Raw genomic sequence first — 26,516 nt, forward strand, 5'->3', positions numbered from 1 at the left:
GTTGCAATCTCTATCCTTTACACATTGTTGTTGTTAGAAGGCCTGAAGAATGAAGGTCACAGATTCTTTGCTAATCAATATTCTCTAAATATAAGCAACATATCTTATATGGGGTTTAATTTACTAAAATAATGGTTACCTGTTTCCAGTTATATACCCCATTAGGGTTTATTTTCTTTATTCTATTCAGTTTTTTGTTTGAAGTTGTATCCTCTCAATTTTAGTTCTTAATTGAATTGTAATAGTTCATAGGTTTTGAACAAGTGATTATGTTGTGATTTTGAGTAATTTCTACACTAATATTTTATGTATGTTTTTGGTTTCATAGTCTAACATCAACCTTTTCAGCAACTAAAATTATGAACCGTTTGAGATAAAACACAATCCAAATTAACTAGTGTATGACTAAATAGGTTGAACACAGGGGCGGATGTATATGGTGAGGACCGGTAGCACGTGCTACCGGTGAAATACGCAATGTAGTGAGAATTTTTTGGTGAATTTTTAATTATTGATACCAGTGGTTAGTGTAAATTTTTTTGAATGACACCATTGAAATAAGCTACCTTGTAGAAATTATTTGAGCTTTTAACCCGTGATACCATATCTACCATTCCTAGATCCATTACTAATTGAACATATCAATTAGGTCTGATGCCAAACTAATCCATATATGTTAGTTGGACAGCTTATTTATATCGGACAGCTTATTTATATCTTTCTCAATGTCGTGTTGCTTGCTCAACGCATATTTTACTTTCTTTTGATGACATTTGATTTGATTTGTAACTTGGATATCATCGGGAAAACATATAAAATCATGAATTTTTACTTTTTATAATTTTATTTTTTTGGTTCTTTCTTAAACACAGCATACCTTTTAACATGCCTAAAGGTTATTACAGCCTAATCAGATTGTGGCCTTTGTCACATTGATGTTTATTAATTTGTGAATTGTTCTGATGAGCCTTCATTTGTAATTTGTTTCATTATTTTAGATTTTGAGATGTTCGATTAATTGAAACTAATCGAAATTTTGAAATGATACATGTGTATTAGTTCTAGAAGTAAAAGACAATATTTACTTGCTCTTTGCAAAAGAAAAATCTGAAATATCAACTTCATGTTGAGTTGTAACCGGTCTTGACCCTGGTGACAATGGGGTTAAACTTGAACTTGGTCCATACATCTCAATTTCTTGAGCATCAGACTCCTCATTGGCCCAACCTTCATGCTCAAAACCCGAGCCTCTTGGAGAATTCGAAAGGCTGTCAAGACTATTCTCTGGGTATCTATGCAAAAGATGCATTGGTGACGTACTTCCATGAATTGGGGTACCTGGCCGGCTTGAAAATGGTGAGGTTGGAGTTGATTGGTTGTTGTGCTTCACATGCTTTTTGGCTGTGTGGCGCCATGTTTTTAGCGCGTTTGCTACGTTGTCACTAAAAACAGTTGTCTTCATTACTGAACCCATCTGTTGAGATGTCAATCAAGTCAGAAACTTAGTAACATTTCTTAATGTGATATTGATCGTAAAGTAGAAGTTAGACGGAATTTGTACCTGTGTTACTAGAGCATATAAAGGCAGGGTCACATAACTGCATAGAAACTGTATCACGGCCCTGTAATGGAGTAACAAGTTAAAAAATTAGCTCGAATGTTCTTATGTCATATTCAACCATCCTAAAGGTTGGGTCAATCTCAGGTTCAAACCTCACTATCAGGGATAGCTAGGGAAAAGGGTTAGGTTACGAGATATCTAGTTTAGACCTTGTACATTTGATATAAATACCGCTCGTTTTTGGGTAGCCTGAATAGGCCGGGAAACGTTATCCATTTACATGTTCTTATGTCATGTTCAATACTACAAAATGTTTAGTATAAATTGTAACTTACGCCATAGTGAGCCTGATTATAAGATCTTCGTTGCGATGGTGGAAACATGACTTGAAGCCAAAGGTATACTATAAGAAAAAATGACGAAACATTTATTATTACCATAAAAAAAGTCTCTTTGAATCAATTTCATGTAAGGATTCATAGACTTGTGAAATATTGAGGTAAAAAGGCTTACCCAACTCCACAAGATAAACGCCAGTTGAAACGCGTTCTATAAAAGAGAAGTTTGAACATTGTGTTAACAGTAACAAACTGATCATAATTAACAAAAAACTGAGTTAGAAAAGGAGGGGATTGGTGTGTGATCGAACCTGAAAGAGCACGAAGTTGATCAAGTAGAGTACGAGTTTAGGTCGACCGAACCAAAAGAGATCATCCCCTGGTTGAACCATTGGTGTACCCTTAATCACATCAGCCATATCATGAGTCCTTCTACCCATCTTTGTTATGATCACTTGTAGCTTTGCTCCCACAATCACTATTATCTACCACACAACCATACGAAATCATCAATATAATGCAATTTTTGCTAATATATTATAAGTGTTAAAAATACACAATAATAATACTCGTAGTGCTTACTATTAGTGGGATGAATGGAAGCCATAGGTAAGCATACCAATCTGTAAAAACAACAAACAGAAGAGAAAAATATAAAATTAAAAATATTTCGGTCTATATTTACTGTTTTATTTAATATTTTGTAGCTAATGAAGCTACATGGACTTGTACTCAGTTAATTAAAAATATTTCGGTCTATATTTACTGTTTTACTGTTTTCTGTAATTGTTGCTTTTTAAAATCATGAATTAATGGTTGCTTACCATGAGTATTGGTGAGAAGCAGCAAAACAGCAAATAACCAAACTACAGGACTGCATGTACAAAAATTTGATGTTTTACTAACATGAAGAATTTTTACACCTTACAAACAATAATATAATATATATATATATATATATATATATATATATATATATATATATATATATATATATATATATATATATATATATATATATATATAGCTTCGTCAAATACCGGACTTTTCCTTTTTTTTTTTTTTTTTAGAATTCCTCATATCCAAGACATCTGTGTACACACACACACACACACACATATATATATATATGTGTGTGTGTGTGTGTGTACACATATATATCATATATATGTATGTACACATATATATGTATGTACACATATATATGTATGTACACACACACACACACACACATATATATATATATATATATATATATATATATATATATATATATGTACGACGATTCCAGAATCAAAATTTAATGGGGTCCCAATTTTTTTTTCTAGTACCAATTATATTTGAATACTACAAATTCGAAATATATATGAGTCCGACTAATTAAATTTGGTGGTATCCTATACAATTTGAAAAAGTTATAAATTCGAAAAATATATGGGGTCCTATAGTTAAATTTAGTGGTGGCTCATACATTTTAAAGGGTATTTTCTACACAAAATTTTCAAACTAGCAGTGTCCCGTGACTCACGAATCACAAGGTAAACTCGCCACTGTATATATGGAACAAAGGTGGAGACAATATTATAAAATTAAATATAGGTGACTGTGGTTTAGAATATTCATAATTTGTAACAATAATTAGATAAAAATGAAGAATTAACCGTATTTCAACGACAACTTTAAAATCTTCTTCAAGCGATCTACTGATGTACTTGTGAAAATCAAATTGTTGTTGGCTCTCTGGTGTTAAATGAGTCTATATTTTTTAAAATAAATATGTGTTAGTTCATTTGGATAAATTAGTGATAAAAATGGTATTGAAAATTAATTTTAAATGTACTTACATTAATGAAACCATATCTTAAAGTAAGGTAGTCAACTTTTGCAACTGACCCAAAGAATTGTCTGAAAAAACAACCCTGCATGTATGAATCAACGTTTAAGTATACTAAAGTATACTGTATATAAATATCGTACTATAACTAAAATTAAATTTAATACCAAGTAATTAACAAAATCATAACTAGAAAAGGAAAATTAATATTGAAAAAAAAAAGAATATATGTACCTCGAAATTAATACAACCGAATTTAAAAATTAAATTATAGTAATATTGAAAGTAAATACACTATATTTAGTATTTTTCTTAATTACTCTCTCCGTCTATAATTTATCATCCAGTATTTTATTTTAGAATTTTTCAAATTAATTTTCCACTTTCATAAATTGAAATGAATAAGAAGATTAAAAACTATTATGCCATTAATGTATGAGGATGAGACTAATGGAGAAAGAAAATGTTAAGGGTAAAACTGAAAAGTAAACAGAAAGACAAAGTACAGTATTTTTATAACATTTCTTTAAACTGTGTATTTTTTTTCTCCAAACAATTAATATGTGACAGAGGGAGTATTAGTTTATAAGTGTGTAATAACTTATTATCGTACCCGTGTGTCCTAATTATCATCCAAAAAAATTAAATATTTGCATTAGTTAGACCAACTAATCATGAAAAGAGACAAAATAATTAAATGTGTCATAATCTTATATGATTCAGAGGATAAATTTGATGATTAGATAGGATGAAATCATTTTTCAAATTAAAATGTTCCTTTCAGTAATAATCCAAATTCAATTTTAACTCTAATTTAATTTTTTGAATATATTCTGGATTTTTCGAGGAGAGTTATCGTTAACACGTATAACACAACTGTAAAATCATTAACTGTCACCACAAAATTAATAAGTTGTTACTACATATAATTAATTAAGTGCGTTAATGACAGCTCTAATAATTAGGTTAAAAAATCATTATATTTTGCATATGTAAGTACTATTAGGGAAAAGCTAACATGTGTTCTAAAGGCCTAAAAGCCGAAGTTACCATATGTAAGTGAATTAATAAAGCTAAATTTTGTATAAATAATGTAATGTTATAATTTAGTAGTTTATAACTACTTGTAATAACTATTTTGAAGAAATATGAAAGAAGAAAGAAGATAGTATTCTTATTCAAGAATGGTGTCCCTACTGATTACAATCGATAACATACTTATAGTAAAATAATTCACTGTGCAGTTAGGTGGAACAGTAATATCCGTGATCCACCAAATATATTGATTAACCAAATTTTACTTTATCAAAAGTGTCGGCCACTACACCGTGACACTTGACTTATAACACTCCCCCTTGGACGACAATTTTGTTTTACTGGAGATCAACTACAAGTTACTGCCTCATTAAAAACCTTGCTAAAGAAAAACCCAGTGGGATAAAAACTTTAGCCAAGGGAAAAAGAGTGCAGCATAGAGTTAACTCCCCCTCAAGTAGACATCGCTGAGTCGTCACATCTTTTGATCTCATTTTAATCTGGTTGCCTTTTATAAGATCTTGAGTATATGAGAAGAATCTAGGAGGTATGTGTTTTGTTCAGTCACTTTTGATATATCCTTCTTTCATCTGTGCTATGCAAGCTGCATTATTTTCATAGATAGTTGTTGAACTTTTATCGCGTTCTAGTCCACAAGAATCAATAATGAGTTGTGTCATTGATCTTAACCAAAAACATTCCCGAGTGGCTTCATGTAATGCAATCACTTCGGCATAATTTGATGATGTTGCAACAAGTGTTTGTTTTTGAGAACGCCACGATTTTGTGGTACCTCCATTTAGGAATACATTTCGAGTTTGAGATTTATCTTTATGAGTATTTGACGAATGACCTGCATATACATAATAAACCAAATCTTGTTTTGAAGCGTTAGAATAAAATAATTTTAAATCGGCAGTTCCTCAAGGGTATCAAAATATGTGTTTGATCCCGTTCCATTGTCATTTGGTAGAAGTTGAGCTGAATCTTGCCAACAAATTAACTGCAAGAGAAATGTCAGGTCTTGTACAATTTATAAGATACATAAGAACCTCAATTGCACTAAAATATGGAACTTCCGATCTGTTAAGATTTTCATGATCTTCGCATGGATGGAATAGATCAATGTCAATATTGAGTGATATAACAACAATGAGTTTGTCTTTAAAAAAATGTTTTAAAATCTTTTCGGTATAAGTTGTTTGATGTACAAGTAAACCATTAGGCATATGCTCAATTTGCAATCCAAGGTAATACTTGGTTTTTTCAAGATCTTTCATTTCAAAATAATTCTTTAGAAGTTGAATGATTTTATAGATCTCTTTATTTGTTCATATGATGTTAAGAACATTGACATAAATAACTACGATATATATCCGATCATTGTTTTTCATAATAAAAACATATGTGCAAATAAGTTTACATGTATACACTTTTCTTATCAAGTAATCACTTAATCAGTTATACCATATACGTCCTGATTGTATAGACCCATATAAAAATCTTTGTGATTTAATAGAATACATTCCCTTGGGTTTTGCATTAGATGCTTATGATACCTTAAACCCTTCAGGTATATTCATGTATATCACTATCAAGTGATCCATACAGATAAGTAGTTACAACATCCATGAGATGCATTTAAGTAACTACCAGGTTGATTAAGTATCTAATAAGTAATTGTATCCATTACAGGAGGATAAGTTTTCCTCATAATTAATTTCCGGTCTTTGTGAGAAATCTTGAGTTACAAGTCTAGTTTTGCCTTGTAACTTCATTTGCACATTTCTTTTTCAGATAAAAATTCATTTGTATTTCATACGTTTCACATCTTTAAAAGTGATAACGATTGATCCGAAAACTTTTCTTTTATTGAGCGATTCTAATTCATCTCGTATTGCTCCTTTCCATTGAGCTCAATCATGTCCATTTTTATATTCAATGACAGATTTTGGTTCCAGATCATCATCTTTATTCATGATGTCATTGTAACATTATATGAAAATATCTCATCAAGATTTTTTATGTCATTTCGGTTCCATAATATTTTTGAATGTGCATAATTGATTGCAATTTTTGTATTGACATCATCAATCTCCTCTGCAGAAGGAGTATTGATTTGTGGTTCTTCTTGAACACTTTCTTTTACCTCATTATCAGCTTATTTCTTTTTCGAGGATTTTTATCTTCGGATCCAATTGATCTTCCACGTTTCAGACGTGGCAAAGACTCATGAGTGACATTATTGCCAGCTTTTGGAATTTCAATTCGAGCTGGAGCATTTTCTGCTATTATATATGATTTAGTCACTCTTTTTGCAACTTTAAATGCTTAAAGTAATTAATTTGCAAGTTCTTGCATATACATTATTTTTGAACTTTCGTTTTGCATTCTTTTGTGCGAGTTCTATATACTTTAATTGATGTTCACATCATGAAGCATCTTTTTCTTTATTTTTCATTTCTCCCCCTAATATAAGGAACAATGATTCATTAAAGTGACAATCAGCAAAAACGTGTTGTAAAAACATCACCCGTCATGGGTTCAATATATCTTATGATTGAAGATGTTTCATATTCAACATCTATTTCCATCCTTCTTTGAGGAACCATTTTAGTGCGTTGTGGTGGTGCAATCGGAAAATACACTGCACAACTAAATGTTCTAAGGTGGAAAATTTTTGGCTCTCGACCAAAATTAAATTGGTAGGGAAGAATATTTATGACTTGTACTTGGTTTAATGCGAATTAATGTCGCATTATGTAAATTTATATGTCCCCATATAAATATTGAGAGTTTTGTACTCATTACCAATTGTCTAGTTATTAGCTGCAAACGTTAATCTATTGATTCAGCTAAACCAAATTTTTTTTTTTTTGAATGCACATAAGCAACTGGACGTTCAACAACAATCCTTATAGATATATAATAATCATTAAATGCTTGAGATGTTAACTCACCAGCATTATCAGGTCTCACCCTCACCCTTTTAATGGTGTAATCGAAAAATGTGTTCTTTATTTAATAATTCGTGCAAGAAACTTTGTAAATGCCATATTACGGCTTGATAACACACAAACATGAGACCATCCACTAGATGCGTCTATTAGAACCATGAAATATCAAAATGGTCCACATGATGGATGAATTGGTCCATATATATAACCTTGAATTCTTTCAAGAAACATTGGTGATTGTTTCTCAATATTTTTTCATTAATCACCATATGTGCTTTTTCATTAATCACCATATGTGCTTTTTCATTATATATCATTTTCACCATATGCGCTGCGCTTTTCATCATATGCACCCTTCATCATATGCACTTTTAATCATATGTGCTTTTAATCATATGCGCTGCGCTTTTCATCATATGCGCTTTTTATCATATGCGCTTTTAATCATATGCGCTGCGCTTTTCATCATATGCGCTTTATATTATATGCGCTTTTAATCATATGCGCTGCAATTTTCATCATATGCGCTTTTTATCATAGGTATTTCTCATTTCCGGTTATCATTGACTGATAATCATATCCATTATGATATATATCAGAGAAACTTAACAAATTTCTTTTTGATTTGGGAGAAAACAAAGCATTGTTTATCAGAAAATTCGTACCCTTTGATAATATGAATTTTTGCCTTTTTCATTCCTTATATCAAGTTTGCAAGACCTGATATAGTATTTATGATTCATTTATTTGATTTAAATCAATGAAATATTTCTTATATTTGATCATAGTGTGTATGCTATCATTATCTTCAATACATAGGTCTTTACACTTTACCCTATATTATATGCAAAAGAAATTGAGAGTGAATTAATCAAGGACTTGTGGTTCTAACTTTAATAAATGATACGGAGTCTATTATGAGGACAAAGGCTGCTGCGAAGAGGGATCGATCAACACACACACGAAGCAACAATACTTTGCTCATGTGTTTTCTTATTGTTGAAAAATGTATGGTTAAATGGGTTTGTGTGTTTCAAGTTTTATCAATATTTTATTTTGGGATTTTTTTTTATTTATTTGGACAGCCCTCTTAAACCATGTGCGCAAAAAAAATATTTTTAAACTTTCAATCGGGTGCATTGATGTACTTTAGTTTACACTGATCAATTTTTTTTTAAATGAAACTTAGGATTCGGTTTTTAATTGATTGAGTGGAACGGTTTAATAAAAGAAAATTAATATGTATATGGCATTGAATACCCATAGGTTATCATAGTGTGTTACACCAGTTTTTTATTTATTTATTTTTTTAACATCACGTTGAAAAAAAAATAGTGGGATTTATGGCCAACAAGTTGATAACACTTGGTGATTAAATATTACAGTTGATAGCCGTGGAGTCAGACAAACACGCACCCACCCTTTTGCATTTGGTACCGATTGGAAAAGGATTTAAATGGGTCTACTTGAGCCGTATTGAATTCCTATGTGGGCCGAAACCCAATCTTTTCCATTAGTGCCTTACATTGTTAATCAAATACAAGTGGTCACTCAAATAAATAAAAGGGACGTTCCCCAAAATTTTGTTTAGAACTTTGATGATGATGATGTTCTTATTAATTAATCAAAATCGCCACCATCAATATATTTTTGGGCTGCAGCTGCAAATCGTTACCCACATGTTTCTATCGTTGTAAATAACCCAAAAGACTTCCCATTTTTTTTTTTTTTTTGAGGAACGTGATTTCTATGCGGTACACTAAATTATCTTTGTTATAGCTAAAGAAGTGAAACGTTATTATACATATATTGAAGATATGTATTATATGGATATATAGGAAATATATACAGCTCATTTTAAAAAGTTTATGCAAGTGCGACAAATTAGTAATTATGAGCCTACCATAATGGGGAACAAGGAATTGATGTTTAATTATTATTTTTTAATAATGGAAGATGATTGTGATGATGATTATGTGTGTGGATAAATAACTCGAGAGATTTAAATGAGTCCTACACGTTTTTTCATCGAACCGTGTGAAACTTCAAAGAACATGGGCCCCACTCAAATGTGACCATTGATTTAACCGTGCATTCATCGAATTTTGTTTCTTTATTTTTTGTTTTACTCCATACTCTATTTCCACTTCTCTCTCTTATCTCCTTCCCCACCCCATTTTTCTTCACTCAGTCACCCATTATTACTCCACTACAATATAACAAAAAAAAAAAAAAAACACAGCACCGCTTCATTTGGGTTTATTTTTTTTATTTTTTTTTTCGGTGAACCGTAGAACACCCACTCACCGCCAGAAATTCTCGCCGGATTCTTTTTTTATATTATTTTTTCATATCAAACTTGTATGGGTGTGTTCAGAAAAAGAAAATGAGTTTAATGGTGGTGATGGCATGATGTAATTCTTTCAGATTTGGGAGATAAATGGATTTAAAGTTTAAGGGGGGTTTTAGATAGAAAAAGAAAAAAAAAAGATAGAAGTTGCAGACTACACTAGTAATACTCGTATTTTTCAGTTTTATATTATGGCACATGGTCCCATGATTAATAAGAGGAGAGAGAGAGAGAGATTAATAGTGGTGTTGAGCTATGGTTTGAAGTAGTGATCGAAGGGCGATAACCGTTGGTTCAAAAACAGAAAAAACAAGAAAGAGTTCGAGCAAGGTGGTGTTGGATGCTAGAGGTGGTGTGTGGTGATACCCGATATGGGTGTTTATATGTGTAAGTAATATATGTATATGTATATCTTAATATTTCTGTTTTTTCATGTGTTCATTTAGTAGACATTTAAATCATGTATAGAGTACCTGATGAATCAGTGGTTGAAGGAAGAATCCAAGCTAATAAATTCTTGATCAAAAGACACATATGAGATTTCAAGATCTTACAGCGGTGGAGGACGATGGCCGGCAGAAATCTTGAGAGGTGGAAGTGGTGGTTGAGCAACTAGAAGAATCATCATGATTATACGGAGCTCTTCGTGCTGATAACGTGTTATAATTTAGTAGTTTATAACTACTTGTAATAACTATTTTGAAGAAATATGAAAGAAGAAAGAAGATAGTATTCTTATTCAAGAATGGTGTCCCTACTGATTACAATCGATAACATACTTATAGTAAAATAATTCACTGTGCAGTTAGGTGGAACAGTAATATCCGTGATCCACCAAATATATTGATTCACCAAATTTTACTTTATCAAAAGTGTCGGCCACTACACCGTGACACTTGACTTATAACATGTAAATTATTATTAATGAACATCTATAATCGAGAATGAATTTGTTTAATAAATGAATTTATTTTATTTTATTCTAACTTTTAGAGAAAAAAAGTAGATTTATTAACAACTGAGAGAGGAAGACTCCATTCGCGGATGAGAAACCCCACACAAGAAGCGAGTACACAACAGAGCGCATCATAACACAACAAACCAAAAACTATAAAACGATAATGACAAGATGCCTAACCAAACAAAAGCCAAGCTAACAAATTAAACGTAAACTCATGACGAAAGAGATTTAGAAAGAGATTTAAAAAAATAGAAGTATCCAAAGAACCGACGAAACCCGAAAGACAGACTCGACCTTAGATCCATCCAAATATAAAAGTCGTAGATAAAAATCCAAGTTTATCTGCTGCAATGCTTATTTCTTACTCTTCGAACCCGACGTAATCAGATTATTATCAACCGTTATTCCTAGTTCTAGGTGGATATGAATTTAAAAAAGATATATATATATATATATATATATATATATATATATATATATATATATATATATATAGTGGTAGGATCAAGAGGGAAGTAACCAATCGGGGGGAAGCGGGGGGAAGCAAAAACTTTTTTTTTTCGTTTTTTGAAAAAACTTTGTTCACGAACATTATAAATGAGATGAAAATATGAACATTTAGTAGAGACACTTTGTGATAAATGTTTTTATTTTGGCGGGAAAACGCTCGAAGAAGTAATATATAACAATTATCGTGTTTTTCGAGCGTATGTTGAGGTTTTAACTATTGGAGTTTAGATATTAGGGTTTAGATATTAGGGTTTATAGGGTTTAGATATTAGGGTTTAGAAATTTAGGGTTTAGGGTTTAGATTTAGGGTTTAGATTTAGGATTTAGATTGAGTTTTTAACACGAACGGTTTAGAATTTAGGGTTTAGGGTTTAGGGCTTAGGGTTTAGGGATTAGGGTTTAGAAATTTAGGGTTTAGATTTAGGATTTAGATTTAGGATTTAGATTGAGTTTAGGGTTTAGGGTTTATTCTTCACGAACAATATTATCTTGAATGTTATTTTTGTCGATCGTTTTCCCGTCTAAATAATAACATTCATCACGAAGTGTCTCTTCTAAATGTTCATATTTTCATGTGATCTTGATGCCGGAAAAAAAAAATTCCAAAAAAAAAAACAAAAAAAAAAAATTTGCTTCCCCCCGCTTCCCCCGATTGGTTACTTCCCCATTGATCCTGCCCCTATATATATATATATATATATATATATATATATATATATATATATATATATATATATATATATATATATATATATATGAGACCACTTGATCCATATGTGATCCACTGTTATTCCTAGTCCAAGGTGGTTACTAGCATGGTTGTGTTCTTAGGGGTTAGTTTATTTGGTTTTAGTGTCCGAAGTGTTAATTAAAGATATGGTTTCAATGGTTGTAGTGTGAGGAACAGTTACCAACTTTTGTCCTCACCGATCTGTTCACAGGCGGCGGGTATTTGGTGATTTTAAATGGTAATCTGTTGTTAGAGGCGTAGCTTAGATCGTGTGGGTAGCCTATTCACCTTGTTGTGGGATCATATCATAGATCATTCGGTTTCAATGGATATGTGTCATTTGATTTTTTCAATAGTTGGGTTTGTGTTGGTTTATTAATTTCTTTATCATCGGTCTGTGTGTGCGGCTAGTTTAATTAGTTTGACATTTATTTGTTGTTTCTACAGTGCAGTTTAATGGAGCTTGTTTGTGAGGTCTCCAATCAATAGTTAGTGATGTGTGTTGGTGTAAGTAGATCATCAGATTCATTCAAACAATGATAGGCCGTACCTATTTATATTTTGCATTTAAATTGATTTTTGAATCTTTTTACTTATCTATATACTTATATATAAAGTATATAAAAAAGAGTTTGGTTTAGCCTTGTTGTCATTATAGGAGCATTAGTAGGGATTATTGACAAGTGAAAAATACACATGTCAATTAATCAGATATTTTGTTATCAATATGAAGTTATCGAAATTAGCATGTCTATATATCATATCACCAATCAAAACCAAAATATAACGGTTTTTGATGCACGGCTCAAAACTTAGTATATAAATATAAATATAAATATAAATATAAATATAAATATATGTATTTTTGAAAGGAAAAAAAATGACATAAGTTATCTATATACCTTTGTTATTGTTAACTAGTAATAAGGCCATGGGCCAAGGCCCAAGAACCTGCTGCTGCCTACTATGTTTGACCGAGAAGCTTCAAACGACATTTGTTACACAATTATAAAAAGTTAAACGGCAAACACACCTTTTGCCGTTATTAGTAACTAGAACGCGCGTTGCGGCGGAACATTTTAACAAAAAAAGGGCCAAGGGACTTGAACCCAGGTCTTTGCTCTTACCAACTCTGAACTTGTCATTTGCTTTAGCATTCACTTGATACAATAAATTAGGTTTATTTATTATATAAATGTTTTCCTTTGAAAAAAAAAAGCTCTGTTTCGAATATAATTAGTTGTGTTTTGTTTGTAAAATTATTTCGAGTTGAACAGTAATGACGGAAAAATCTAAATCACAGCGAGAAAAAAAAGATAAATTCCGCCAAAAATCTGGGTGAGTTTTATTTAATGGGTATTATGTTAAGTTTTAAAGTTACAATTTAACCCCTCAATTTACAATTTATACCTAACTTTTATCCCTAAATACTTACAATTTTTGCCCCCTAAGTAAGTCTCATGTTACACTAATTTTCCCTAGCAAATACTACAACCATCAGTATGTAATACGACCAAATATTTGGTGACATTTAGTAGATATGGAAATAGAATTTGTTAAAAATCAATATATATATATATATATATATATATATATATATATATATATATATATATATATATATATATATAAAAGAAAAAGTTATTCTTGATTGTGATTGAAAGTTATTTATGGATTGTTATATGTATATATTATATGTATACATTATATAAAATCATCGTTCCACCACCATCGTACCGGTCATCACAATCACATCACTGTTTCAATCACCACCATCGTTCCACCACAAGCATCGATCCACAACCACCGTACACCACCATCTCACTGCCATCGCACCATCACCACAACGGCGGCGTCGCACAATCAAGTTTATTCTACTAAAATCATCACTACCGTTTCTACTATGATCCGAAAAGTACTATTTGTGGTCGCTCCGGTCCGGTCATTTTGGGGAAATTGAATTTTCAGGTAACTGATTTGAATAACTGGAATTATTTTACTATCAGAGATATATAATACTCCGATCAGTTCAGTGTATTCGGATAGTCTTGCCTTCAACACTCAAAGGAGTCACCAGATCTATTTTTAAAAAAAATCACCTTTTGCCGATGATCAGCTTCGTCTTTTAGATCCTCTGTTTGCTTCCGATCAAGGTATCTATTCAGATCTATCAATATATGCGTATTTTATTTCAAAATCACTTACTATCATGTAGATTAATTCTATTTAAAAGTTGCCAAATAAACTCAAACGGCTCTCTCCCATGACGCTCTCTCCTTCATGTCTGTTCATCTTCTTCTTGGTTAGAAACCCTAATCTAAACATTCTGCTTTCGATTTTTTGATTCTAATTTCTGTTTTTGTTTTCTTCTTCTACGTGCTATTCTATTTGAAATACTCTTTTATCATGTCAAACATACCGACATCCCCTTTTACACCAAAAGCATCGAACAACCAATCCCAGTCGAAACAATCTTTCTTTGCTGATAACAAGCATATCCGATATCAGCCTATCAATCAGGGTATTTGGGTTAAAATTGATCATAATAAGCAAAACTCACCTTCAAAAAACCCTAACCCTAATTACTATAATCAGCAGAATCCAACCCACCTTGTCCGATCCAAATCTGGTCTCAATCATCACTCGACAAGGTTAAACTCATCCTACAATCAATTATACAACAACTTCAAAATACGGGAATCAGCCACCAACCTTTTCAATCGTTATGGCAAGCCTTTTCCAGATGCGAATAATTCTAAAACAAATCAATTGCCAAAACCGATCGACAAGTCTAGAATTACTTCATACCTCTTCCACAACTTTCCCGAACACTGGTGTTCAACGGACTTATGGGATGTTTTCAAAAAATATGGCAATATCCACGAGGTTTACATCCCCAGGAAGACCTTAAAAAACGGAAGGAAGTTTGGTTTTGTTAGATTCTTAGACGTTCCAGATTACCACAAAGATTCTCTTGCGAGGAGACTAAGTCTCATTGTTGCGGGTGACAATTTACTCAAAGTATACAAGGCCCGTGATCCCGAAGGAAAGAAACAAGCTCCACAGCCTAACAATGCAAAATCGGGTTCTAGGAACAATGTTAAGGTTGCATTTAACTCACCTGTAGACGAAAGGAATTTCAAAGAAGTGGTCCTAAACAAGCAGGCTACAAACTACGGCATCCCCTCGATTAAGGTAAATTCTAATGATGATCTTATCCAAATACTTGGTCAAGCGGTTATTGCCAAAGTTAAAGATCTTGAATTCCTTGAATATTTTAATGAAATATGTGAAAGTGAAAACCTTGGTGGGTTTACTACCAAATACCTGGGCGGGCATGATCTAATGCTTATATTTGAGGAACCCAACCCGGCCCTAGACTTGATTAACAATTCGGAACACCCATTATGGAAATGGCTTGAAGATATAAACCCATGGGATCCCGAAATTTACAAAACCTCTGGTAGACTTGTTTATGTTAACATATTCGGGGTACCTATTACTTGTTGGTTAGAATCCACATTCATTGACATAGCAAAAAATTGGGGCGAGGTAATTGAAACGTTTAATTGCTCTATAACCAATGAGAACAACCAAGATTTATCGCATGGCTCGGTAATTATCAAAACAAACAATTTCTCACCGATAAACGGCCAAGTTATTATCAACCCCGGTGACGTCAATCAATCTAAGGCTTACATCACTGAAGTTCAAAACTTTTCTATGTTTAACACTTATGGTGATATCGATAATTCGTCGAATTGGGATGATGAAATTCTTTCGGACGATCACATTTCTGACGAAGAGTCCCACTTGGATTGTGAAAATCGAGTTGAAGGAAACGCTGAAAAGACCACCCGTAACAACAACCACGATCCCACGCCTCCTCACCAAACCTCCTCTAATTCCTCTAAACGAATGGATACTCGTCCCTTTAATAATAATGCCGATAACCAATCTCTCCAATCTCCTAGCATATCGAAACCCATCAACCACTTTGACACCACAAACCCTCACACCCATAATCCTTCCAATCCCGAAACTGTTTTAAATAATACTAGCTCTACAAAAGAAACTAGCCCATCGAATGAAACTGATCCAATTGAACCACCTCCTATTCCTGATTTTAATACAGCAAGGCCATATAATACCACCTCATATCAACCAAAACCAAAAACCATCCCTTTGGAGTCCACTGTAATCACGCAGCCCATTACCACCAATACCCCCCCAAGCCCACCAAGAGAGGATACCCTTGCAATCCCGCAGCCCAACACCGTTATTAACGGCCCATCGAATCATGTAAATGATACCCCTGTTACACCTAGCCACATCTCGGGTAAATCTAATATGGACAGCTCACCTCAACACATTCTAACAAATGATTTATGCTCACCAATAGTGACACAAGAACATGCAGATTCTGTTCCCGAAACCCTCCCTCACCATACCACAAACGACACCCCCTGTACTACCCCTTTAAACCCTCAATCCAACTCTCCATTAAATTTTATGCCTGCCCCTAACGCTACACAACAAACAAATTCCGATCCTTTCAACCTCGAACCTTTACTTTATACGGGTAAAGAAATTTCTAAAAAGAGAAAAATTTCTAGCACCATCGCCAAACCTATCATTAAGTCAAAAAACACCTCTCAAAACCCAGATTTTAAAAGACCTAGATCCAATATGCTTTACATCAAACATCTAGCTAGAAGTGGCCAAAAGCTTAGAATCTCTCAACTGGCTAAACGTTGTAAGTCCTCGTCTAACGGTGGTGGTAGCACATCCTACTTCTCGAAGGGATCTCATATGGACATGGTACATAACAAAAAGACTAAAAAGACAGGTTCTACCTCTAGCAAAAGCTTGAATACGTTCGAATTCGGGAAGAGCATCGGGATTCGTCGCAACAACCCATGAATCCACCTCCGTCACATCGATTCTGTAAGTTTTTTCTCATGTGTACGATTTCTCTTAATATTCGGGGTATTGGACAAACGGGTAAAATAAGCTGGCTTAAACGTATTTGCTATAAAGAAAAACCATCAATTCTAGGCCTCCAGGAAACCAAATGCGGCCAAACACGTGACAACACCATTGAATCTTTCTGGGGTAATTCTGATTTTAAATTCGTCCAAAAGGATTCGGATGGTGCTTCCGGAGGTATCCTAACTATTTGGGATACTAATATCTTTTCGTTCAACTATGCTATTGAGGGTGAATTCTTTCTTGCAATTTGTGGCACGTGGGCGGGTCATGACTCTGAAATTGCCTTCATTAATGTTTATGGCCCCCATTCCCATTCAAAAAAACTTAGACTTTGGAGCGAACTCTCATCCCTTACTAACTCCCTTAATATCCCACACATTGTTTTTGGCGACTTCAACGAAGTAAGAAACAAAACAGAACGCATGAACACAGAGTATAATCAAAATTGGGCAGATAATTTTAATAACTTTATAAATAACTCTGGATTAATTGATCTTCCTTTAGGCGGTAAAAGGTTCACAAGGATTTGTGAAAAAACAATGAAGTTTAGTAAACTTGACCGATTCCTCATTTCCGATGGCATCTTCACTATCTGGCCCAACACATCCTCCAAAACTCTTGATCGGGACCTTTCTGACCACTGTCCCATTATCCTAAGAAATAACCTCCTCGATTCTGGCCCTAAGCCAATACGTGTCTTTGACACATGGCTAGATTTAAAAGATGCCGACACCATCATAGAAAAGGCTTGGTTGATCCCAATTAGTGGGAATAGGCCTGACTGCATTTTCCGTAACAAACTAAAAAACGTTAAATTAGAACTTAAAAAACATAGTAATCAACTTGATAACTTAGACTCCCAAATACGTGATCATCTTACTGAATGTAATAATTGGGAACAAACCGCCGAAACTAGACCTTTATCCGAAACTGAAAAACAAAAATGGATCGATGAAAAAATGCATCACATCGTCAAAGAAAAAAAGAAAACAAACATGCTTAAACAAAAATCTAGAATCAAATGGGCGCTTGAGGGTGATGAAAATTCGAAATACTTTCATAACTATATCAAAAGAAGAACAAGTAAAAACAACATCCACGGGCTTTCAATTAATGGTACATGGACTGAAGATCCTAATCTAATAAAACAAGAAGCATATTCCTATTTTAACAACATCTTCCGATCCAAACACTTACGTGACGAATGCCCTTTCGATCATGTTTCACATCTTGAATACATTTCTTCCTTGGACAATCAACTCCTAGAAGCTAAATTTAACGAAAAAGAAATATGGGAAGCCATATGTAATTGCGATAGCTCTAAAGCTCCTGGGCCGGACGGTTTCAACATGAGATTCTTTAAAAAACATTGGGAACTGATTAAAACCGACCTCATTAAATCTCTAGATTGGTTCTGGGAAAACTCAGAAATCTCCAAAGGATGTAATGCATCTTTCTTCACATTAGTCCCGAAAAAACCCAACCCAATCGGATTAAATGAATATCGCCCAATCTGTCTAATAGGTAGCTACTATAAAATTCTCACCAAAATACTCTCCAATCGCCTTGCCATGGTCATTCATAAAATCATTGGTAGTGAACAAACAGCTTTCCTCAAAGGTCGAAATATCCTAGATAGTGTCCTAATTGCAAACGAAATAATTGATGAATTAAAACGTAAAAAACAAAAAGGTTTAATCTTTAAAGTTGACTTCGAAAAGGCATTTGACTGCATTGAGTGGGACTTTCTATTTAAAACCATGCACTTCATGGGTTTTGGTCCAAAATGGATTGGTTTCATTCGGGCATGCCTTTGGTCATCATCTATTTCTGTACTAATCAATGGCTCTCCCACCAAAGAATTTTCCCCTGAAAGGGGAATTCGACAAGGTGACCCCATTTCGCCATTCCTGTTCATCATTGTTGCTGAAGGTCTTAACATACTTGTCAAAAGAGCATTAGCCAATGGTCATTTGCAAGGATTAAAGATCGGACATGACAATCTCAATATTACACACCTCCAATATGCTGATGATACAATCTTCTTCGGCGAATGGAATAAAAGAAACGCCAAATATATCTCCAAACTACTAAAATGTTTTGAAAATATTTCAGGCCTCAAAGTTAACTTCCGTAAAAGCAAACTTTACGGTATAGGTACATCTACGACCGAAACCGAACAAATGGCTTGCTACATGAACTGCTCTGCGGGTCATACCCCGTTCTCCTATCTTGGACTTCCTATTGGTGTACCCACATCTCACGCCTCCTAGTGGCAGCCGATTGTTGAGAAATTCGACAAAAGGCTTTCAGATTGGGCTGCTAAATCTATTTCTTTCGGAGGTCGACTTACGACCATCAAATCAATTCTTAGTAGTATCCCATTATACTACTTCTCCTTATTTCATGCACCATCCGCTATCCTTAAGGTACTTGAATCTAAAAGACGGAAATTCTTCTGGGGAGGATCTTCAAACGATAATAAAATTAATTGGATCAAATGGGACCAAATAATTTTGCCATACGATTGTGGGGGTTTAAACGTGGGGTCCCTCTTTGCTAAAAACATATCATTACTTTGTAAATGGTGGTGGCGTTTTAAAAACGAAGATAATGCATTATGGGTAAAAATAATCAAAAGCATTTATGGGCCGGGGGGAGGGTTGGATACTAACTTTTTATGCAGGAACATTTCAGGTCGCACCATTTGGAAAGAGATTATTAAAGCTGGAAAAGTTGCTGACAATATAGGCACAACCTTCACATCCTCGATTTCAAAGCGCATAGGAAATGGCACATCAATAAGCTTCTGGCATGATATATGGATCGGATCTGAGTGCTTAAAAGATACATTTCATAGACTATTCATGTTGGAATCCCGCAAAGAAGCAACTGTTGCTGATAGAATAATGAACGTTAACTCTACCTCGATCGGTAATTGGGATTGGTCCCGCCCTCCTAGTGGTCGTGCAAAGGATTATCTCACGGAGCTCAACAACCTAATAACATCTGTTATTATTTCAGATCGCCCCGACTCATGGAAATGTTCCCTTGACACATCCGGCATCTACACTTCAGCAGCACTGTCAAATCTGATCAATAAGCTTAAATACGGCACAAACTCTAGAAACCTTTCACTACCTCAAAACAAATTCGTTCCACAAAAGATATTCATTTTCTCATGGAGGGCCGTTCAACAAAAAATCCCGGTTAGAAGCGAACTCGATAAAAAAGGAATTGACCTTCACACCATCTTATGTCCCTTATGTGAGCACCAAATTGAAACCATTGATCACGCGTTGTTAAATTGTCAAAAAGTATCTTCAATATGGATACAATTTCTCGATTGGTGGAATCAAAACAACATAAGTATCTCTAACATCAATGATGCCATCATCTCGGATCAAGGCATATCACATAATTCCATTGGTTCTTCAATATGGCAAGCTGCTAAATGGATTGCGTGCTACATTATTTGGAAACATAGGAACTTAAAGATTTTTTCCGGAAAAATATGGAACCCCGCTGTGATAATCTCCGAGATCCAATCTCAAAGCTTTAGCTGGATCTCAAATCGTTCACGGAAGAAAACACCTATCGATTGGCATCAATGGCTACTCAACCCGTCATTTTACGTGTCACCTCCTTCAAACCGCATAGGCGTCGGTTAACATAACTTAATTCAAATCGGGATGGTTTCGTTATTCTATATAGCCTATGTGGGTTAGATTAAATGGGTTGGTTGTGTGTCAACTTTGTAGTCGCTTGATCGGCACGGTTGTCCCCTCCTTCCCCGCTTGTTGTTCTTTTACGCAAGTTCGTCCCTCGTAGTGTTATCTAGTCTACGTCTCCCCCGATCATAAGTTCAGATAATTATTCCATATTTTCTCAGCTGATCCGTTTCGTTTATAGCATTGTATAAAAGCATATAGGGACTTGTATTGTAATATTCCATATAATAATAATAATATTTTTGCTTTTCAAAAAAAAAAAAAAAAAAAAAAAAAAAAAAAATGTATACATTATATATATTATTTACAGTTATTATTATTTATTATATAAAATAAAATAGAAAATCGGAGAGAATCAATTACGAACTACTACATTTAATATCCTAATATCCTTAAGATGTGAAATATATTCACTTAAAATAAAAAATTATGAGGCCAAGTTTACACCTATGCAAAATAACGACATGATTTGTATGAAATAATTTTGCACACCTATTATTGTCTATTGTATTAAAAGTGGAGCTTCGATGCACTATCAACGGAGCATTTCTTTTTAGCAATAAATATGAAGTGATTTAAATTTACAGTTTAAGTCCTTAAAATATTTATAAACAAGCAAATATAACTATTATAATATTAATTATACATGACAACTCCTCCGAGTACCATTATTTTGCTAAAATTACTAACAATTTTTCTAAAATTAACCTCGCGGGTTACACTTTTATTCTAAAAATAATTGTATATAATAATTTTAAAATAATATAACTTATACTTTACTAATTGTATGTTGCATGACAAATTTTCAATGTACTCTAAATATTACGTAGTATATAATTTATGTATTAAAAAGATATTAATAATGAGAAAAAAAATTGTAGACATTAAGTTAGTAACACCACTCAAAACAACTTTTAAAATTTGTCAACACCACGGGCTCTTAAACTCAAAAGAACTTTTAAAATTCGTTAACACCACCGGCTCTTAAACTCAAAAGGAGTTTTTAAAATTCGTCAACAACACGGGCTCTTAAACTTAAAAGAAGTTTTAAAATTTGTCAACACCACGGGCTCTTAAACAATTCTTATATTTTTCCTATTTTTTTACATACCAATATGAACTGCAAATTACATTTTTTGCACGATTTTTTACTCACCCGTGCAACGTACGGGCTCAAAAACCTACTATATATATATATATATATATATATATATATATATATATATATATATATATATTCAACATCCCAATTAAAGCGGTCAATATCAATATTTATTGCACAGCTAACAAACAATGCAAGTGGCCCATTTTGGTTGTGAATTTATGAGATTATTTTCTTATCACGTGGCCCATTCTTATTTTAGATTGCACCGTTTTTTTAAGATGCTAGGATATGCAATGGGAGAGGGATGAGATTAATGGAAAGGGAAGGGTAATTAAGTAGACTTAATTACACGAATGGTCACTGTAGTTTGTCAAATTTTGCAACTTTAGTCACTATGATTTTTTTTTACAAGTTTAGTCACTGGGGTTTCAAAAAATTACAAATTTAGTCACTCAAGCTAACAGATGTTAATTTGGTCCGTTAGAATACATCATGTGCTGATCACGTGAGGGGTAATTTCGTCAATTCCTTTATTATCTGACTGAGGGTTTCAAAAAATTACAAGCTTAGTCACTCAAGTCTTACACCTGCTTCTTCCCTCTTTAATCCCTACCAACCAAAATTCATACACCCAATTCAAAACGCTAAATTCATAATCCAAATCAATTAAAAATCATGAATCATGAACTTAACACCAAATAGAAAGTGTTAATTGAAATCCATAAATCAATTATAGACTTCACAAACCCGTATCTCATGTATCTATCTCATATATCTGGAAGAAAACTAAAACTAATATACATGAAAGAAACCCGTATCTCATTTCTTCATCTTCATTCTTCATAATACAATATACAAATTAATCAATAATCAAACCAATAAAATTAGTATTCAAGAAATTAATAGGCATCTAATTTCTCAATACATGGAAAAAATCTGTAAAAAAAAAAAACCAACTCAATCAAGAAAGAAATAGAGGTTTACACAGGATTTCGTTTTTGCGGGAAGACCCCTGCAACTCCGGCGAAGACTTTTAAAAACCAGAGGTTTACACTGATTTCTTTTTTGTGATGTGACCCCTTCAACTCCGGCGAAGACTTCGAGAAAGGAAACCATCGTAATCGAAAAGAGGTGAACTCCGTTGGACTTCAACGATTTCGCACGATTTCTTGTGATTTCGTGTCAGATCTTGTGATTTTGTACCTGATCTGGGTATTTTAACACCGTCGCCAACGTTTTTCGTACTGGAAATCGATGAATGTGTTTGATGAAATGAAAATTTGAAATAGATCTTGTGATATGCATGTGATATGATCTTGTGATATCTACCGAAATCTTATGATTTTGTCATTTTGTACTAGATCTTGTGATATAAAGTGGTTAGATGAAATGAAATATGAAATACGTTTTCTTTCTGTGTGAAATTGTGAGTACATGTGGGGGGAGATGATAAGGGGAAAGAAAATTAGAAAAATAAAAAATATAAAAAATGTAAGAGTAAAATGACAAATATACCCTCATGTGCTAGGCATGTGATGTGACTTAACGGTTTAAATTAACGTCTGTCAGCTTGAGTGATTAAATTTGTAATTTTTTGAAACCCCAGTGACTAAACATGCATAAAAAACTATAGTGACTAAAGTTGCAAAATTTGACAAATCACAGTGACCATTTGTGTAATTAAGTCAATTAAGTATTTGCTAGTTACCAACTGGAGGATAGATACAAATAATACTCCTAATAACTAATTAATACTCCATCCGTCCCATTACAAGTTTTCACTTATTTTTTTCACACAGTTTTAAGAAATCTCACTAACTTCATTCCCTACCAATCAGAAATCTTCTCTCTCCAGAATAATCTCTTCTGATTGGTTGAAACACAGAGTGAACACTTGAAATGGAACGTACTTAAATAGAAATGTGGACACTTCAAGTGAAACGGAGGGAGTATAATAAAGGGTTAATGTTAAAAGTTATAAATTCATCAAGTGGATAGCAATTCGTGATGGAGACTTCTCAACTCAATTAAGGTTGGGTTGAGAATAAAAATTGAAAAATCATACAAGACTAAGATTGTCTTAAAAAAAGGAAAATCTAATATTTCGCCCTCTTAAATTCAAAATTATATTATATTATATGTTTCCTTAAAATACAACTTTTTAATGCATAATGTACAAAGATTTCAAAGTATTTTTTGAAGTTTGATTTTAAAAATATTTATGGAGTTTTTGATAAATAAATAAAAAATTACATGAATAGATTCAGCTATCAAATGTGTTTTAATTGATATAACATTCATCAAATATTTTATAACACAAACAAAAACATTTAAAGTAAAGGTTGTACAAAAAAAAAGACTTCAAAAGTCAAAGCGAGACAGTAATTTCGAAAATGATGAAGTATATAAAAAGAAAATGATAATTACGTAAGCATATATTCAATTCCAACACTTAGATGATTATATCAAATTATAATCTGACTATTGATTTAGGTGATGATCTCATATGTTTCTTTCTCCTCGATTTCAACTGTTGATTAGAATTTCAATCAAAACATTATTCGTCTTCTAATTAGAGATACATCCCTCTTAATAAGTTATTTGTGTCTTCAAATTAGTTGATTGTTTTCTTCTTAAATTACTCTGTATTAATTATTACTAAAAATTACTTACTAATTAATTAATAATAAAATTAATTTTAACCATTGATATTAATTCGTGATTTCGAGGTTATAAACTTTCTAGTAATCTATTAAAAGAAATTGTATAATTAAATCACTTACAATCCATAGGAGAATTGTGGAGTTGCTCCAATCTCTCAAATGTCTACGTCCAAATGTTGTCTCTCTTGCAAATCTGAATCTTTCCGGATCTAAATATTACATAAAGATGTGTTACGTGTACAATTTAATTCAAAATAATCGACTTTTTTTTTAAAACGACAAACTTCAAAATAAATAAATAATCAACATATACACCAAAATTAAGCGTTTGAATACAAAGTTAATTAAAAGCTTAATTACATACCATTATGATATTGATATTCAACCGTCTTAGTTTCCTCTTCCCAAGCCTTCCATGTCCTCATCTACATTACGTTCATTCATAAATTCAGATGTCATATTTATTTATTTTTTTCGAACGGCGATTTTTTTTGGCATCAGTAGATCATTTCTTTCAACGACCTTCATCATTTGCACGTAACACACACGTTCGGGCGGAAATCCGAACCCGATCGACGGTACCCGGGAACACATCCATTCGGGCAGTGGTTCCGGGTAGGGGTCCGTGAACGAATCCGGTAAAACCTCCCTATATGATCAATATATACCACCATTATTAGTGTTCAATTGGTTTAAAGAAAATCATGTCATCCCTAAGGATCGAACTCATGCCATCTCATCCCATGACACAAAGTACATGGATGAACCGTTGGGCTATGCCGGCAAGTTCAAATTTATTTATTTATATTCTTATAAATCAAAATATTAAAAGAGATTTGCACTAGTATGTATCACGTGTGTACCTTGAGTCTACCCAAAATCAAAGTAAGAAGGCAATATGTAACATGAATCACAGCCAACACAAAGATAAATATGTGGAGTTGATGTATTCCATAGTTTGACACCATTTGCACCTTTCCCTGCACAACAAAATCCATAAATTATAATTCGTTACGTATTTAATTGTAACTATATATATTCTTGAATTATATTATCGACCAAACAAACCCTTTTGCAAATTTACCTTTTTAAGACAAGGATCATAAAAATCAGTGTCTTTTTTATCGTTAACACAAGGATGCCATGATCTTGCAACAGTACTTGGAATACAAATATCAGATATTGGTTGTTGACCCACTGTTAGGAGTAATGATATGAATCCAAGAAGCATCAACTCTGGAACCAAATTTCAAGAACAAATATTAATTAAACAAATTAATTCCACTAAATAGAAATGGATAATATTGTTAAAGATCACAATTAATTTACCTGCTTTGATCTTTTCAAGGGCTTCATGGAGTGACTTCTTGTGTTTATGTTGTAACCACTATGGAATAGAAAACAAATTATATTAATAAGACTAAACAAAACACTTTTAAAAAAATAATATTTTGGAAAGTACATACATGACCAAGTATATGAAGGCCATATTCAAGAGCAATTGAAATAGCAAGTATCACAAAAACAACAACTGCAACTGCCCATGATGGTGTTATTTCTAATGATCTCTCTTTAGGCTTTGTTAGAAACTCCCCTTTATCGTCGTTATCCATCTCGCTCAATAAGAAGCCGGAATAGCTTAAATTAGTTCCTTGTCTAGCTTCAAAGTTAGTCCGTCTTTACCACTTTTCTTACCTATGTTATTGGGTTGATTTGAAGAACAGGAGTTTACATTAGCTGAATTGAAGG

General features: G+C 33.0%; 1 protein-coding gene across 1 annotated transcript; it reads right to left on the reverse strand.

Annotated features, from left to right (window-relative positions):
* Window positions 1-1,032: 1,032 nt before the first annotated feature.
* Window positions 1,033-26,516, reverse strand: LOC139894578 (MLO-like protein 12). The gene is made up of 15 exons (XM_071877936.1): window positions 26,234-26,516; window positions 26,097-26,154; window positions 25,852-26,003; window positions 25,631-25,747; window positions 25,132-25,192; window positions 24,888-24,976; window positions 3,744-3,818; window positions 3,561-3,655; window positions 2,724-2,773; window positions 2,482-2,522; window positions 2,211-2,384; window positions 2,075-2,110; window positions 1,897-1,964; window positions 1,562-1,622; window positions 1,033-1,474 (listed from the first exon to the last, which is right to left on the reverse strand). The coding sequence occupies exons 1-15, from the start codon at window positions 26,378-26,380 to the stop codon at window positions 1,082-1,084; spliced, it is 1,617 nt and encodes a 538-aa protein (XP_071734037.1). The 5' UTR covers window positions 26,381-26,516; the 3' UTR covers window positions 1,033-1,081.

This window comes from Rutidosis leptorrhynchoides, chromosome 2, assembly GCF_046630445.1.
Source record: "Rutidosis leptorrhynchoides isolate AG116_Rl617_1_P2 chromosome 2, CSIRO_AGI_Rlap_v1, whole genome shotgun sequence".
In the NCBI taxonomy this organism is placed as follows: Eukaryota; Viridiplantae; Streptophyta; class Magnoliopsida; order Asterales; family Asteraceae; genus Rutidosis; species Rutidosis leptorrhynchoides.